General features: G+C 43.5%; 1 protein-coding gene across 11 annotated transcripts in view; it reads right to left on the reverse strand.

Annotated features, from left to right (window-relative positions):
• STRBP (spermatid perinuclear RNA binding protein) overlaps positions 1–18,796 on the reverse strand; it is a 73,651-nt gene that overhangs the window by 38,338 nt on the left and 16,517 nt on the right. For 8 of the 11 annotated variants that reach the window (XM_074556186.1, XM_074556185.1, XM_074556184.1 and 5 more), the window contains exons 2-9: positions 12,379–12,554; positions 10,084–10,301; positions 9,156–9,321; positions 7,340–7,484; positions 2,029–2,123; positions 1,525–1,620; positions 694–805; positions 11–108 (exon numbers count right to left, since the gene is read on the reverse strand). In XM_074556186.1, the coding sequence (XP_074412287.1) occupies positions 11–108; positions 694–805; positions 1,525–1,620; positions 2,029–2,123; positions 7,340–7,484; positions 9,156–9,321; positions 10,084–10,301; positions 12,379–12,381 (933 nt within the window). In that variant the 5' untranslated portion in view covers positions 12,382–12,554. The remainder of the gene's footprint in view (positions 1–10; positions 109–693; positions 806–1,524; positions 1,621–2,028; positions 2,124–7,339; positions 7,485–9,155; positions 9,322–10,083; positions 10,302–12,378; positions 12,555–18,796) is intronic. The other 3 variants (XM_074556180.1, XM_074556183.1, XM_074556187.1) reach the window with 2 other exon arrangements.

Raw genomic sequence — 18,796 nt, forward strand, 5'->3', positions numbered from 1 at the left:
AGTTCCCTACCTGAGCACTGTGTGTAATGGCTTCTTTTTGCTGAACTGTCATGTAAGACAAAGCGTCCGTGGGCTCGCGCTCGCAGGGGTCGTGCAGCCCCGGGCCCCCTGGCAGGGAGAGGAACGGGGGTTACTGAGGGAATGAGCAGCAGGCAGCAAGCAGGGACTGCCAGAGCAGCTGAGCCCAGCTGCTGCACCCAGGGCAGCAGCCCTTCTCCAGCAGCCACTCAGGCCTCACACCATGCAAACTGACCCAGGGTTTTATACCCTTGCAGTGGCCACAGACCTTATCAGAGTAAACACTGCACATGGGTGATAACATTAACTGAAATCAGTAGGTCTGGAAGAAAACACATAATTTGGACAGATATGTAGATTTCAAGCAATCTGTAGAAACCAGATAATCATTAAGTCTATTTACCTGCAACCCCTTAATGAAGTAGGGGTTAATTTATAACAAATCTTAACATTCCCTGGGAACTTCTTCTGCAGTGGCAATATCATTCACACAGTTACCACTATGCAAAATCCTTTCTTTTAATTTTATATTTTAAAGAAAAAAACATTAATTTCACTTCATGGCAGGTTCAGACTTCACAGCAGGTATTTCTCATGTAAATCCTACAGCAACAGCTAAATGTTTAGGTGGGCTGAGCATCTCTTTGTGTTCCTGGAGTTCATTTGGCCCCTTACCAGGAAGCAGAATTCCAGATGCCAAACACTCCATCACTCGTCGCAACGCTTCCCCAGCGCCCAAAGGTCTATTACAAGTACCTATAGATTTTTCACATATAAGCTCGAGTGGCTAGAAGACATTAAATTACGATTAGTATGGACACAAGGGTAACTGTGACTGAAAGTTAAAAATGGGGGGGGAGGTAGAGGGGATGAACATTCACATCAGGACACTCTGTAATCCACTACAGGTCTAAGGGACAGAGACCTGCCCCAGATGAGGCCATGTCCTCCTGCAGGGCACATCTTTGTCCCCCTGGTCTGAGTCACCTTTTGGAGAGCAGCTGGTGTCCTCACTGTCTGCCCAAAAAGTCAAAAAGGAGAGGTCTCTAAAATCAAGGCAGATGAATGTTCTCCTTTCAGAGGGCTTTCAGTTCCACACAAGAGAAACAGCATCTCTGCTGCCCTACAGAGCGTTCCTCTCCAGGCACGCAGAGCAAACCTGCCCACGAAAGGGTGACAGCCGCTGGCAGGAGTGGCATTGTCACAGGAGCAGGACAGTTTTACCATACTAAACAAGAGGGATGGAAGGCAACAAGTGGGAGCCTGTTGCCAATCCCCTGGGATGTGCGAGGCCCACAAAAATGTGTCCCTTTCCACGAGATCAGTGCATCACAGACTGGAGGACTACCTGCCTTCTCTCTACACAGGGAACAGCTCATGGGGAGCAAAGGAACAGGGGTAGGAGGAGTCTCATACAAGACTCTGCTTTCTCCAGTCCAGACACTGCTGCAGCTCTCAGGAGATCTGAGACAGGACCCTGTGGCCTTCAGCTCTTTCTGTACTTACCCAGCCTTTCAACGGTGCCCATGTGGGGACTCTGTTGCACAAATCCCGCAGAATACGAAGGACAATTACACATGATTTTAGTCCATTTGCCCTGGCCTAAAACAAACAAAATGATTCCAATACACCTGCAAAAGCCTGGTCTTCAATTCTGCTTTTCTTTTTAAATGCACAGAGTCCTGGGATAGATTTTAAATTATTATTACTTAATACTTAATCAGCTTCATGCAAAATGAAAACACTTATATAAAAGTACACTTGAATTTAGAGAGATGTATAAAAAAGGCAGCGAAATGTCAAGATTGCTTTTGTAGCCTCATGACAACTCTGGACCAGCTGACTGTCTCCCTGTCACGTTTGCCCTCGCACAGTACAGCACTGGGTTGGAATTCTAGACCTTTGCTCTAGAAGGGACTAGTCAGAATTAAAGAGGCATTAAAATTAAAACTGTCTCAAATAAAACCTCGCAAGGCTACAATAACAACAAGGTAAGAACAAAGAGCCAACCTGAAACCATTTGGCGTGCCGCAGAGACGCCAAGGCCTCCAGGCATTTCTGCCTGTCCAATAAGTCCGGAGGATCTTTCATCGCAACATTATCTACTGGTAAAAATGGGATAAAAAGAGACAGATACAATTTGACCAAGGGGTTTCTGTCACAATACAAAAAGAGCGGCAGCATCTCAATGAGATAATAAGACTCCCAGAATTTAAGTGCACGGTGTTATTTAATTTAAACAAGCCATTAAAGGTAGTAAATGTGCACGTGTGCAACAGAAGCAAAGGCATTCACTCCTTGTAAAATAATAGTAATAATAAAGATGGCCACTGCTACAGACAATCTGGGATCTTATTAAAAATGTAGAACACATTTCAGGGCAGAAAATAGCTCTATAGCACTTTTCCTTTTTTTTTTTTTTCTGTTGGGATGGACTGGGCTTTTTTTTTTTCCTCTTATTCTTTGTGACTTTTATTCCACAAAGGTGGCACCGAATTTCAAAGCTTCTTTGGACAAGAGGAAGATAATCTCAGAGGGTAATAAAAAAAATGTAATAGGTAGAAAGTGAAATTACATCCATGCAATTGTTGAGAATTCCAAAGAGAAACATTGAATATATTTGAAATATTACTGCATTAACAGTACTAGCCAGTATAATTGAATGGAAGAAATATACAGAAATGCTAGTACAATACTTTAGTTTGATTAGTCTTTCATATAACCAGGGCATATGAAAGAATGGGTTTGGCAACTTCCAGGTCATTAATGTATTTGAGAGGAAGTGCCCTCATGTAAAAGCTTCCCAACAGCAACTGAAACCAACAGAGGAAATTTGAAGATGGATTTGAGAGACAAGACACTGATATTTTCTGTCCAGGTTTACACTTTTTTGCCTTCCCCCCCTTTATCAACCAACTTGTAACAAACTGCTTTTAGCAGCCACATCCAATTCCACATTAAGGGGAGATCTCTGTCAGTCCTTCTGTATTTATTTTATTTTAATCCAAAGGAGCTTGTGACATCCAGATTCTCTGGAAACTCTATATAAATGTCAGATGCTACATTTCTGTGAAATCACATTACAAAGATACTAGTTTTAGCTGATGTTGAGAACATCTGGAATAACAAAATGAATCCATGGCTTAACTAAAACCTTGAATATGACATTTTTCTATGAATACACAGTTACTCTTGACTTAAAAATAAAGAATTTGGAAATACAATCATTCCATTATTCATAATGATTAATTCTTCAGGTCTTTAGAGACCTTTGCAGAGGTGAATGAAATACTAAATCCATTCCAAATGGAAAACTGCTAAAATCCAGTAAGACATCTAAAATACCAGGACAGGTTATGAGGAAAAAGTACCATTGGTTTGTTAGTGCCATCTCCAAGGACATTTCCATGGGTTCCTCTGAATGGGACTGGCTGCACAAGCAATTGCATCTTGAATGTTAAGGCTGCCTCTCCTAAGCCATTTCCTGGGAAGGTTGCTCTGGTAAAAGCACTTGATGTTGTGATGAATAAAAGAGCCCAAAGCAAAAAAACCCCACCAGTGTAAAACTGAACAGAACCAGTATCTTGTCTGACAGGTGATGGTTGCAGTTCCCAGCTGCTGACTCAAGTGCTATAAGCTTATTTTCTAACCCCTGTGAACTTCACAGCAGATATTTGCATTGTTTGTTATTGCCCTCATCAACAGCATTCCAGGATTGGGATTAAATCACTCCTTTTGTCTGCTTTGCAAATCAGTGTCCAAATGAAAGCTGCAAAGTCTCCAAGCTCTGGCTTTCTTTAAGCACAAAAGGTCACTTTGGAACACAAGATTTGCTTCTAAATTTCCTTTGCAGTTTTGTTTTCAGGAGTGACATTTGTGGCACAGGATTACTCAACATCCATCTGGGTAGCTCTCTGAGAAAACTTCACTGCAGACAATATAAACATCTGCTTAAAGCTCAAGTATTGTATCAAACAAGTACTGTCAATGAATGATCAGAATCTTCTTTTAAAACGTTAGAAATGGCAAAGGTGACTGACTGCAAAATCATTATTTTCTTGCAGTGAACTGGGGCTCAGTGTTATATGAGGCTTTGCTAAAGAGTGCTGCATAAATTGATAAAGTAAATTAATTTTTCATTTCAACTACAAACCAAACAGAATACACGTCACCTGTCATTCAGGTGAACCAAAAACCTCCTAAGATGTGTTTCAACAATTGAGAACCATGCGTTCTCTTACAGGATTAAGACCATTTCCCAAGACCTAATTTACAAATATCTTGGAGAATTTTGCCAATTGCTTGTTCAGCCCCAGTGTCCTGATGTTGCAGTCTGCCAACTTTGGGGTGCAAGATTCTATTAAACAGAAAGATGAAGAGAACAGGCAGTGAAGAGGGCGAGCGGCTTGCAGCGGGCTCCCTTCAGACCCCTCGGGAGAATGGCATGTTTCTTCATGCTCTGCCAGTCAGGAAAGTGAGACCAAATCAAAATTTTCAAACGGGATTGCAAAGCTTTCCTTTTTCCTTGTAGTTTTAACAAGGGCAGCGATCCAAGGAGTTTAGTAAAGAGTAAATTCTAAAGCCCTGACGTGAGCTCACACTGTAACCAATCCCTCAGGAATTCTCTCCCCACTGCTGTAGCATTCTCTTCACACAGGAGCTGCCAACTCCATTCATCTGAGCCCTACGAGGAGCCTTGTGTTCTCCAGAGAGGGGAGGGCAGGCTGGGGTTTGCTTGGCCCCTTGGGAGCATCACTGGCCATGTCCTGCTCCAGGAGCAACGGGACTTCAGCCCCACTTTGGTGAGCCAGCCTGTTTGCAATTACGTTATTTGTTTTACTGTATGCTCAGTAACAGCAACTGGTTTCAGGATACAAGGTTCTGGTCTGGAAAGCCCAATTTATATTTGATGCTGTGACTAAAAATTCAGTTTCTTAAGGAGTTTAAAATTTAAACGGATGCAAAATGCAGGCAAATTTAGGTGCTTGACTTCTCAACATGAGAAAGCAGAGCTTTATGGGTAGCTGTTTGTGAGAAACACCAAAATGCACACACACACTGAGCCACTATTTATTTTTGCTAAGGAGCAGCAAAAACAAATAGGACATACACCACATCTTAAACATGAACACTTTTCCAAAGAGGTGGGGACTGAAGAGAAATCCAGGAATGTTTTTCAATACATTCTGACATCAGGGCATGAAGGCACACACAGCATTCCTACAGAACAATGGGAGCACTGGGAACGAGGGCCATTGGCCTGACCTGGGTTGTTAGAGGACAGATTAGTGCTAATCCCACCACAGAAACCTTGGTCAGTTTTCCACAGGCTCAGGCAGTCTGGGCCTATCTTACATGGAAGATGAAAGGCAAGTTCAGCAGCACTTTGAGCTCCTTCAGTCAAAAGAATGCATGGAGCCAACTGACAGGTTCTGAAAACTGCATAGGAAGTCTGCTTCCATTTGGCTGACACTGTTCAGTGGTAGTGAAAAAATATGGCAGTGCTTTGGAGATCAAGGTGTTTTCACCAGTTTTCTCCAATTATTCTCCCTATTCACATGAAATTTTTTTGGTCTGATTCTAAGTGATTCCAATCTAAATGGTTGGAAAGATTACAAAAAAAATGTATCCCTCCCAACTTAGTGACATCTGCATAATGCTCCATATACCTTGAAAAGGAATATGATAAATGTCTCTGTTCTTTGTGATGAATCAATGCCAAGGAACCTGGACTTTAAAATGAGATCCACGACCCTACTCCCTGTTCTCAGCAGCTGCACAGAATGACAGTGTATAACCACTTCAGGAGAGGTGGTAAAACTATTTTATATTTCAAAAATAAAGTAGAGACCTTTGAAAATATTTTAAGATACTGAAAAAAAATAGACCACCTACATTTTAAGCATGAGAAAGCATAAAATTCCAACTCTCCTTTAGTCTGAGATTAATTCAGAAATTCCTGGACTTCGCTGGCATTACAGCATCAATTTTTACAAGAAGATACTTGGGCAGAAGCCTTTGTGTAAAACCGTATCCCCCAGTGGGAATCTCACAAATCCTTCACCATCGGAATTCGTCCTACACTTGGGGCTCTCTCATGAACATGGATGAGCTGCAGCAGCTCCAGGGCTGGTCTCAGCATCTTGTGGGAAGCTCAACAACTAAAGCAATATGCAGTTTATTTTTAATGGTCTTGGAAACAGCATTGTTGCTAATTTCAGAATAAACAGCCAGTGTAATTAAGGGATCTTTGCCATTCATCTGTTCTGTAAGATTTTTCTACATTCAGCTGCTGCCAAAGTGCTACATGTCACTTGGAAAGGGATCCTTCCTGCCATCGCCTCCAACAAAATGAGGAGAAACTGACCAACATTTCTCACCCCGTCGGTTTTCCATGTGGGAGAGGGAGGAAGCAAAGGACTTGTGGCAAGTCTAGAAATGGGAAGAGAGCAACAGGGAGTTCCCTAGCCCACACGGGCCCAGCTGCCTCAGTTGTCATGACAGAGAGTGGCCAGTTGGTCAAAGGTCTGACATCATCCAGTGGCAAAGTTTCTAGGGATAGGTTTGGGAAGCGGAAGCAGAAATTACTGAAAAGATTTCAAAAATACAACAAAGTATGGCTACATTTGCTCTTCTCTATTGCTCACAGTCTGTTTCCAGCCTCACTGGTGCTACAGGCGCCACTCCTGCAGCACAGAACTGTGTGACACCGCGGTGAGGGAGGAGCAACGGAAAGGACTAAGTGACAGTTTTCTACAACTATTTTACTCTAAGGACATGAGGTACAACGTTCAATTCAGAAGCAAAAGTGCTGTATCACAGCACCATAACTTCAATTGTATCCCAGTTAGGAAATTCTTAAAGCCAGAAACATACACATCATCAATCAATAAAAACTGAGGGCCAGGACGACACACTGGCGAGCTTTGCAGGAGAGGGCTTTTACATAAAGAGAAACATTTTTATGAGTTTTTCAAGAAACTATGAACCAATCCCACTTGACTGACTTAATTTGCAAACAAGACTGTGCAGCGCCAGGTGCTCAAGAATTAAATAGCAAGTCTGAAAGAAAGGAGAACTAAGATCTAATTGTATATCAGTGTTAACACTGTAGGAATATTGCTTGAAAGGAAAACTACACATATTTACATGAAATTTAAGTGACTGCTGTCTTTTTAAGGCACAAATAATATGGTGGCAATAGCCAGTCAAGTCAATACATGATGCACAATTAAAAACCTACTTGCCAATTAACCTGTGCTGCACAGTCAGGATATTTAGCTAGAACAGTCTTAAAACCAAGTTAAAACGCTCTGTGTACCTCCTTCCTTCTTCTCTGCTTCATCTCGGATGAGAGGGGATGTGAGTATCACCTTCAAAGTGAGCTTGGGCTCCTTTGTGTTATGGATAACAATAGCTGCCTCATTTACATGCTCCTCCACCAGATACTTCTCTTCTGTAAGTTTCTGAAAGTCACCAAGAAAGATTTCAAGACTCTCCCAAATCAACTGAAAAAGTGAAGAATCTGTGTATGTGTTTCAGCTAATGAGAAGGCTACAGGGCATTGCAGGAACAAAGGCAGCCTTGCCTCCCTCATTAAAAACAATTTAAAACATTTCTTTTGTAGCCAGTGCCTTACAGTTTGCTCCATTAACATCACTGTATCGCAGTCTCTGCAGTGATCTCTCTGCAGGTCTTTCAGCAGCCCTTTGGGACCTCTCTCACCCTCCAGAAGCACAAGGGCAGCCACAGATGGCCCAGAGGCCTCCAGCCACCCCTTGTGCAGAGCCTGGTTCAGCACACCGGTGGGCAGGATGTCTGCTCTGACCTCTTCCCTTTATTGTTGGGATGGAAATGGCTGAGCATCTGCTCACCATGAGCCTTCAAAGCAGCAGCTCCTGAGTCTCTGAGCGTCACTTGTTCCTTTTGTCCACTAATGGGCCTAAACCCTCCTTCACCTACAGCATCTGATCCCCCTGCAGAACCTCTCCTTGTCTGCCATGCCCACAACAGCTGGAGCATTTCACGAGTCAGACTCCTCTTCCCTCATCTTCTCTTTAATCCCTCACAGTCCTTCCTCACAGGATCTTACCTGCCCGTCTCTTGAATTTATTCAGTCTTCACATATTTTAATTATGTCTATTCTTTCATTTTATCTCACTTTCTTTGAAGCACATACTAACTTCTCACTTTCAGCCCTCCTCATTTCATGCCTCACTACAAGGTTTATTCTTTAATACTCAATACATCCCTATCATTTTCAAACAAGTAAAATTTACTCTTTACTACTCAAAAGATCCTTTGTATTTTTAGCTATGGATAGGGCCACATCTCTAGGAACAACATTAGCCTACTAGAAGAAACTCTTTGTGTGACAAAATTAATGGTGAGAACTAACAGCTGTCCAAAATGGTAAAACGGGGAGAAAAGCAGATCAGAAGAAAAGCAGATTGAGCTTGGTTGTGGTTTGGAGAGGGGCACTTGCAGTGGAACATTTGAAGGCAGTTCCTTGGCACCAGTGTTGGTGAGCCTGGAAGCTGGACTGATTCCTCAGCCTCAGAAGTATCCCTAAACAAGCTGCAACTGCTGCCCACTGGATGCCAGCATCAGAATTGAGTAGCCATACATAAAAAAATGTGAGGTCATGATTAACATGAGCCCAAATGAGTGAGCACCTAAAGTGACATGTTCTCACCTTGGCAGCACAGAGGGGTTTATGTGGGAACAGCCCAAGCAAAGCAGCTGCAATGGGGAACTGCGGGTTCAGGCAGGGGACAACAACAGGGACTGAGGGACACACTTGAGCAGGAAAGATTTCTGCAGTTCAGCTGATGTCGGGTGGACCAGAGCACCCAAACCCACCCTGGGTTAGTTGCACACACACAGGTCAGCTGCCCTCAGGGAACTGACAGCACAAACAGGAGCAGGGCAACAACAGCAGGAAGAGGTTACATTTTGTGAGTAAGGACTTCATGTCACCACATTAAACACGTCACACGCCCCAGATGCCATCCTAGATTCAGAGCATATTCCTTTACCTCACTTGTCTTTCTTGCTGGAACGAATTCCAGCCTTTCCCCAAATAGCCCCTGCAGTGCCATCAGCCATTGTGGGAGGACTGCTGCAAATGAACTCACCTGAATTTGAGCTGGGAGATTGTCTTTAACAATACATAACAAGGTCTTTGTGGGTTTTTCTTTGCACATGAGAACCAGCTCCAGGTCCATGTCATCTTTGATCAGCAAGCCCTTTGCAACCAAGCCAATTCTCATAACACCACATAACGTCCGACCACCTTGATCCCTGGAAATGAAACGAATTAGGGTAATTAAAGGGGATTTTATTCTCCAGCTACAGTTTAGGGAAACCTTTCAGAGTCACAGTAAAGAATTTTCAAAGCAACACAGGGACACTTAATTTTTGAGTGCTGAGAAAAAAAGACTGTGACAAAAGCCAGTTTTGTAGACTAGGATTGTTTAAAAGCATGGAGTAAAATGCAAGAAATGCTTCTTTGACAGGCCAGCACCAGCTCTTGTCTCATCCAGTTGTCTCCAAAGCATTTACTGCCCACTTGGACTATTTTTTTATAAAAAAATCAGCGTCTATGCTGATTGGAGCTGATATGCTCAATGGGGCTGAGTTGCCAGCAGGGGTTAAACTATGGCAATAATGGAAAGTAGTGGAGGCTTAGGAAACTGTTTGCTGGATTATAAAAACTTTTTTGTATCAGACTGCAGGAGCCCCCAAGCACATGGCTGTCAATTTGGTGTGTTCCAGGGACTTGTATTTGCTTAAAACTGCTGAAAGGTTTGTCTGCTAAATGCAACTTCACAACATCACAGTAAAATAAGCAAAGAAATAGAGAGCAACTGCTGCCCACACTGGGCTTATTGCCATTCCCTGCACTCCCCCCACGTGCTCTGACATCAAAAAGTCCAAATATATCCCCCTCCTTCTATGAACCTCCATCTGCAGCAGAGCCAGGTAACACTACTGCTCTTATTATGAGGAAAGGAGCCATTGAGAGCAGCACAGGGACACGTTGTGAGCTGAGGCTTCACTCACTTGGCAGTGCCTTCGGCAGCTTCCTCCTTGGCTTCCACATCACCCTCGCTCTTTGCAGACTTGTTCTTTTCATCCATCCAGTCAGAGACATGCTTAAGGGCACATTCTACTGTTGAGACCATGTTCTGGACAGCTTCAAGCTCCTCTGGAGATGGATAAATGGTTGAATGTTTCACCATTACGTGGCGGTCATCGTTAGCAAAAGATCGGATCGATCTCTGTTGTGGAGTGGGAAACAGGAAGAAAAGAGAACAAACTTACTGGAGCATTGAATGGGAATCCTGCCTGGCAGGGAGGGTGCAGCCTGGAAAAGGAGGGCAGGCAAGGAGAGATGACTCCTGCTTTGTAAGAGTCATTGATACTGTCCAAATACAATTCTACATATTCTGGAAGTGCTGAGTGCAGCCAGCTCTCATGTGTTTATGCCAGGGACCAGAGCAGCACAGCTTGGAACAGGCAGCCAAAGAGCCAATCCCTCACAGAACTCTGAGAGGCTCAGCCACTGCACAGGGATTTGCAAAGGCATGAATGAAGATGAGAATAAAAGAGAAATGGTAAGAGACTGAAATTTCTTTTTAAAAAACATTCAAATGAATAGGAAGACATTAGAGTGCTAATTAAAAAAGCCTGCAGTGAAACTCAGAGTTCTGAGTGATACTGCTGAGGGAGGTAAACTTCACTAGTTGGGTAGCCTATGCTAGGAAGTTTTGAGTTTGCTGCAGACTATTCAGGGGAGACTTTTTGGATCTAAACAGTGCCCCAGACCAGCTGTGATCACAGCACAGACCTGTGGCAAGGGCAGCAATGAGTCTTGGTCTCTACAGACACATCAGTCACTGCTGAAAGCCTCCCAGAACAGAATCACCAGCCAAACCCCTCTGTTCCTCCTACACGTTAAGCACCTTAATTAGGTGTCATTTTCACCCCTTTTTCATGGGTTTGTAGCTGTACCCACTCCTAAGGACACAAAGGGCCTTTGAACAACCTGCCAGGCCTCTAGGCTGGATCCTTATTAAGGAACTGTCCATGATTTCCTGGTTTATTGCACTCCCTGGGTCTCTTCCACTGAAGGTCATGACATCATTCCCTTCCCAGTTTTTGTGTTCCTACCCAGATGGATAATTTGGACAGTAACAATTCATCTGTCAGGGGCTGGTTTTATCCCCTGCAGTCTGATAGGCTGCAGAAGGCTTCCAGGAGGTCCCTCTTGTGGTTATCCACAACATGGATACAGCCGGGCTGCATTTACCAACTCACCCCCCATCTTCTGCCCTACTAAATGTCAGTTACAGCAGTGGGACAGAAACAAACTGCTAATTCCCAATTGTGAGACACATTTTCTTTTCTAATGAAGAGGTGCTAACAAGATCAACTTGTCATTACAATTCAGGCCAAAAAGAATGACAGAGTGGGACACTATTTAAAATATATTAACAACTCTGCTTTGCAAATAGTTCTTTCTCCCTTTCCCTCTGTAACTGCTAAAGGTCTTGGTTTAGGTATTTTTTTTTAAATACAAATATAAACACACAGCCTATCTGCAGCAACCAGCTACACAAATGTTAGCAACTCTGTTTAAAATTTATTGCATTTATTCTCATTTCCATTCTCTCAATAAAAACCTTAGAGGACTTAAAAATATATAAGTATATTTAAACTACCCTCCTCTCATTGTTCAGCAACTAAGTAGGTTTATTGCCTTTTTGTGAACACATTTCAGAATCTCACCATGACAATACTTCATATTTGCACATCTTTACAAATCCCACATCTCAGGGATTTCTATTTGCAGCTAAACCCAGGCAGATGAGGAGTGACTCCTCACTTAAACCATACACACCAGCTATATTTGGTACACACATTTCATCTACACTGCCACAACGTGTGCACAGAGGCACCTTCAATCACACACACAGGGATGTGAATAATCAAAACTTGCTTTTGTCAGGTAGAGGTGGAAGGGGAGCGTGAGCATTTGGTAATGAAATCTGTGAGTTCAAGGTCACTGATGCTGTTTGCTACAGCCTGCTAATGCTAGTTTTATTAGAAAACCTTATGAGCATCCCCCTTCGTTGGTATTTAATAATTCATGTACTGCAGGCTCACAAGAACACTCTTTGGCTTTAAGAGGCTGACAGTACATCAAACCTCACTTGCTCTGCTCAAAGCACACGGTACCATCCCTCAGTTAGTGCAAGGTCAGAAAATCCCCTCTCGGGTTTGATCAGGCCCCACGCAGGCCTGGCAGCAGAAAACACTTTTAATGCACCCCTGTGAAAGACAACAAATACCTACCATGGTTTGTTAGTGTTGCAGCTCTCTCTCCCTCCCTTTCTCCTTTTCCCTCCTCCTTGGTGTCTTTGCTAAGCACTGTTTTGCCTGACAGAACCTCTTCATAAGCCTCTCAGTCCCTTGACAGCTCAAGAGTTCATACGGCCAAGGTGCTCTGGGAGTCACTTTCTCTAATTCACCTGCAAAAAGAGAGAAACAACTTGAAATCAGCAGTGATGGCGTGTTGATTCCAGAAGTGCTGGATGCACATGAGGCAAACCACTGATCAAAGCACCCCAGCTTCCAGATGGGACAGTCACTGATCCATTTATATCTGAGCAAACAGATGTCACTGTGGAAAGCAACTTCTTTGTGATGTGCCCACACACATGTAACGACTTTCCCGTGCCAGTTAGAGCTGATCCCAGGGAGGTTTGTCAGCCACCTGGCAATCCCAGCTTCTGGGATGAGGAAGACAGGAAATCCAACATGGCAAACGTGCTCCATGTGAAAGCAGCTCACAAAGTCTCAATTGTGTCGCACGCACGTCAGGAATCAAACAACTACATTTAATTACCAGAAGGTAATTCTCTACGGAAATCCTCAGTGCAGCCCTCAATCCTGAGTCAGGTGCTGCACAAGAACCAAGGCTTCAGGTTGCAATAACTGCAAGTTGTTATTTAAAGGCAGACAAGCACATTCTAACAAACTGCAGATGTCAGACTTGCGAGGAGCTGAAATCACCCACAGCGCCTGTGCTGCCCATGCACTGCCTTTCCCAGCACAGCATGGAAAGGATCCTGCAGGAGCAGCCTTCTTGTACTAAACTGGGAAACAACACCAGCACTGGCACCATGAAACTGCAAAGAAATGCTCTGAGAGAGAAGAGCACAAGAACAGAGCAGGTAATGAGAGAGAGCGAAGCATAAACTCACTGCACGGCAAGACGCTCCAGTCCTTGCAGAAAATTCCTGTTTTCCTTTCTCTGCACATATTGGTGCATCAGCTCTCCAGCAACATTTTGAAGCAACTGGAAACCCAGTCAGTGAATTTCTGCAGATTGACACACACATAATGTTTCCTTTTCTCCTGCATGCTGAACCCCTTCTCCAGCAACACTTTGCATATTGTGTGTCAGAGAAGCCTGACATTGTTAGAAATTAAAAGCATGTTTGACAACAGCAGAGGGATAGGTGAGATGACTTGAAAGCTGAGGAGATACTTAAACCTGTGATGTGACAGGGAATAATTAAAATGTTGCATCCCACAGAGATTTGAATGTGACAGGGGAAAAGGTAACAGCAGATCCTGTTTCCCTATTTCCCTGGTTAGGAACAAATTAAGCAGGTTTACAGCACCAGTAGTCTTGGCAGCAAGGGCCTGATAGTTGCTTGTAAGTCACACCACTAAACTGAGGATGTAGAACTGGGTAAAACAAAAAGACAGACAAGAACACTGTGCAGGGACCTGTCTGCTCCAGCAGCTGAAAACTGCCAAGGAAGAAACCCCAAGAGAGTTAAGTGCAGTCATACTAAAAATACTTGGGAAAAGCAAGCTAATGAAAATGCTGACTGACCCCACTTCTCATCAGAGGCTCTGTGCCCACCAAGGTGTATTAGCACTCCACCAGACTGCTTCCCAGAAGCAACCAACAAAGGGGATGTTCTTTCTCTTAAGAGATCCTGGAAGTCAGACAGGGGCAGCTGGGAGGAAAACTAAGCAAAGATCACTGCTTTGGCAGTATTTATTTTGTGAACTAGTCATAAGCTCCTCCACACTCAACAGCCTTTCACCATCTCCAGACTCTTTACAAGGTCGTTTTGCTTTTTAATAATATTAACTTGAGTCAGCAAATAGCAAACTAGAGAGACTTTTATGAGACACATTTCTAGATAATCTATTTCAAATTATTACTCTCTGCAAACTGAATTCCAGCTATCTTCACCTACTCTTCTTCCCTGTCACTCCCACATTTCACATTTTCGGTTTGTTATCTTTCATGGTAGCTGTAACTTGGCAATTGCAGGCAGAGAGAAGGGCACTGGAATGTGTTGCTGACTTCAGCACATGCCCAGTGCAATGTCTCCAGACTCCAGCAGCACTCCAGGCCGGCCTCCCTCCCATGGCTACTGCAAGCTGTTGCTTATCAGCTCAGCCAGGCTGTGGCAAGCAGATGGCAGAGAGAGGTGCCTGAGCAAGGCCTGGTGCTCCCCAAGTGCTGAGCAGGCTGCAGACACTCACTGCTGGGGCAGCCCTGCCTGGGCCAGGAGCTTCTCAGCTTCTGAGAAATGCACAACGGGCTGGAAATGAATGTGCCACAGCCACCACAGCCACAGCATGGGTTAATCTCTGCTGGGCTGCTGAAGTGAACACACCAGCACCTCTCCATACTCTGCCCTAGCAGTGTATGGAGCAGTGACCTGCTTTCTTGTTTTCAAGACAAGTAAACGTTGTTGGATGAAGGCATTTATGAGCTCTTTACCTGCCCTTTTTTTCAGCAGTGAGTGGCTGAAGGCAGGGCACAGACAGATGAATTACAAAGGGATCTTTATTATAAAATTCAGAAAACTGGAAGAAAGTCCCAAAAATTGAGTCGAAGCTGATACACGATGTCTTCCAAGTCATTAACATCCTACGAATATTTCAGAAACACGCATAGGAGTGAAACCCTAATTTAGTTCAGACTTTGAAAACATTTTCAACAAAAGCACTAAACAGGAGGGAGTTTACTATAAAAGTGCAGACACAATATACAGAATAAAGTACATTTGACAGCACACAGAATTAAATTAAGGAAAACCAAAATCAAATCTGCTCCAACCATATGGACTAAGGCAGCATAACATAGCTCAGCACCAAATACATCAGAAAGCATTATGTGAAGTGAGCAGCAATTCCATAAATCCAACAGCCTCATTCCACTACCAGACTGGATAGCAGGATATCTGCTCCTGCATCCTCAGGGAAGGAACAGTTGATGCTCAGACTAAAAAGCACAATACTTAAATGTGTGGCTGTCTTACCTAGGGGCAGCCACCCACACTTGCAAGGAAACTTGTACAGGAAGCTCCTTGCATTACTGAGACCTTGGTGACCTTGAAAAAGTCACTTCTGCTCTGCATCATGTGCCCCTAAAGTGTAAAACCAAGGTAAATAATCTCTGTCTCCAAACCAGATCACAGTGGAGCCACGCAGAGCCTGCAGTGTGGTTTAAAATCACTGGGGATTTGACACATTAGAAATGTTATTAAAACACCATGACAGTGTAGCAACGTTTCCACTAAACATCCCATCCTTCACAGAGGAAGTTTATGCTTTGGCTCAAGACAAGCAAAAAGAATTTGAGATGAGGCTTTTGTAGTAGGAGATATTCCTGCATCTGCAGCTGCATTCCCAGGGGACAGACAGTTAAACAGCCAGGGGTGATGAATATGCTCAGCTCCCTCAGTGCCTGTGAACAGGGAAGTGAGAAGGCAGGAGAAACAGGTACTTGCATTCCATGGAAACTGAAATACCAGAATTAGGGTGCTCTGAGCCTCTAGAAAGGAGACAGGAACTGTCTGGCACCCCAGCATCCCCTTGCAGCAGCACCTTGCACAGAAGCATTGCTGGTGCAACAGAGAAGAGGAAATTGGGGTCACTGGATGCCAGAGCTCCAAACCCCTCACCTCAGCAAGCTGCTCTCCAGGCTCCTGGCCAGGCCAAGTAGAGCACCATGAAAATTGGTTTCAAATGCTCTATCAAGAAGGCACATGCTAACAATATTCAGCTGAAGCATTAAACACTCTCCACCTTCCGAATCCACCCCAACCAGTATCTGCCATGGGAAACTGCAGCGTGAGACAGAGTTTATACTGACAGGGCAGCAAGAACAACAGAGGTTGCTAATAACAAAGCAGCCTGAGGTGCATCACACACAATAATAGAAAATAACTGGAATGTATACTGGTTTTTGTTACCTTCAAAAGTCAGAGTGAGAGGCTTGCAACTTCAAATTGGAAGTTTATTTTAGCCTCTGCTTTGCATTCAGGAGACAGGTAATTTTTCATCACACCACACAAAATGCTGCTGAAAATATGTTGTGTTTTTCTGCAGTATAATTTTATTGCTGGCCTTCTGCCAAGAGTCTTTCTGGCAGCATCTCCCACAGTTGGAAACTGTGTATCTGGGTCAGAAAAGACAAGCCGCTTTTCAGAACAGCTCAATACATTTGGCAGAGATGCTGATATTGTAATTGAACTCTTTCAGCAACTCTCTTTATGATGTACCCAGACACCAAACAAAACAAGATCTGCAGTGTTGATTAATGTCAAAATAACTGACAGAGAAATATCAAAATAGTTTTCCTTCATGTTAAAAGTATCAACAAACCGGGGGGGACAGATAAGAAATACAGTTCATGAGGATTCAGAGAGGAGCACAGGGCAGAGAAATCTGCAAAATACAACTGACCTGTGCCTTGTGCAGATATTCACTATTTAAAATCCCAGCTCCTTGAATGGAACTTCCCCTTCCCCACACAAAGAGAAATCCTGACCACTCAGAGCCCCAGCAGCATTGTGCAGAGCAGTGTCCTGTAACACTGGGACACACATTTGACAAGGCTCAGACTGCTTCCAGCAGTATGCTCAGCATCCAGTTTCACCTAGAGACCGTGTATTCATAGGAGTTTTATTATTTTCCATGTAATGCATTTCCTGGCAAAGTTGCATCTGGGATAACCTTTAGAAGGCTGGAATTTTCCATCCAAATGAATAATTACAAAGCAATGCTATAGTTAGAAGCTGAAAAGGTACTTCCTCTGGCAAACTTACACTTCATACAACACATACTGGAGTCTGGGATTACTCCTGCCTGTTCAGTTCTCATAATATTTCAGTCAAAGGCTCCTGTGCTCAGAGACCTCTTGGGAGCAGCCCCTGCTCTAAGTGACCAAGACAGGGTAGGCACAAACTTGAGCACCAGATCTGGAACCACAGCACATGTAAGCATCAGAACAGAGAAATCAAAGTCACCTTCCAGGCTCCAGCCTCTGACAAAGCTCCCAGTGCAGGGAGCACAGCTGCCCACTTGTCAGCTGCAGGAGAGCTCCTGGAGAGAATCCATCTGTGCCAGGGCGGGACCCTCGGGTCAGAGATGCAACTGAAAATCACTGAACACATGGAGGCCCCTCCACTGGGCAGTAAGGAGTGAAAAAAGAGCCAAAGGAAATCACACTGGTACAGGAATTAAAGAAGTTGAAGAATCAAAGGCACGCAATTGCTTAATCTAAATTAATGCATTAAGGTAAAGGAAACAGGGATGTGTGGAGTGTAGCTCATATTTTTAGCTCCTGGAAAGAAGGTGCAAAGATGGTCTAAGGGGAAATCATTACCAGCCTAACAGGAAGGTTAAAAAAGGAACAACAGAGGCACTGTGTGAGCACATATGCAATCATTTGAGGAAAAAAATGCTCTGTTTCAGATAGAATCACACCATCCAGTCTCAGAAAGAAACAGACATTAGTAGAAATAACTGCAGCTATTGAATTGTCATGTATAAGAAGGATAAGAGTTTTGGAAAGAATATAAATCCTCCTGGGATTGAACCTACTACAGACTGCTGAGGACAGGAAGGTATTCACCACATTCACCACCCTCACCAGGTGGCCTTCAGAGCAGCACACCAGCTGCAGACCTCAAGGTATTTTTTACATCTCCCTCTAGATTTTTATCTGGCTTCACATTCCCTGAAACCTGTACAACCCCCAGCAGAGCCAGAGCTGCAGAGGGTCTCTAATGAAATAATTTTGAGATTTTCTTCACTTCTTGGTATGAGTGTCAAGTTCCAAGACTGACTAGAGACAGACCAAGTGCAAAAAGTTTTACAAACTGGCTGCTGACACTTAAATAACAAATTGACACATGAACAATTTAATGTTTTTCCTGTTCAAACAGTAAGAAATATGCAAAGCTGAATTGCCTGTAAAACTGAGCACTGCAGAAGACAAAATATCTTAAAGAGTGCATTTCTTGGCAGGTGTCTTAAATAAAAATGTACAGATTAGATAGTACATAAATAATGAATAGCAAAGTATTCATTTGAGACAAGGCAGAAACCACCACTGGATTCTCACTGTCTGTGAAACATTGAACTGATTTGTGACTTGAGACACCCTAATGTTGTGTTCCTGCTTTCCTGGCTAAACTGGTCAAAGGAAACATGAAGGTACTGTGCAGTCAGAATGTGACATCCACGCTCAAAATCATCTGAAATTCTTAACTCAGACTGCATTCATTTACAGTTGAAATATTAACTAAATTAATAACAGAATTACATTACACTGAAGTGACACTCACCATCTGCAATGTCATTTTCCCAGAGACAGAGCTGGTTTAAGCAAAATTCTGGATCTATGCCTGAAATGACATCACATTCTCCAAAAGAGAATCACAGTTCTGCC

The sequence above is a fragment of the Zonotrichia albicollis genome, chromosome 21 (assembly GCF_047830755.1).
Source record: "Zonotrichia albicollis isolate bZonAlb1 chromosome 21, bZonAlb1.hap1, whole genome shotgun sequence".
NCBI lineage: Eukaryota > Metazoa > Chordata > Aves > Passeriformes > Passerellidae > Zonotrichia > Zonotrichia albicollis.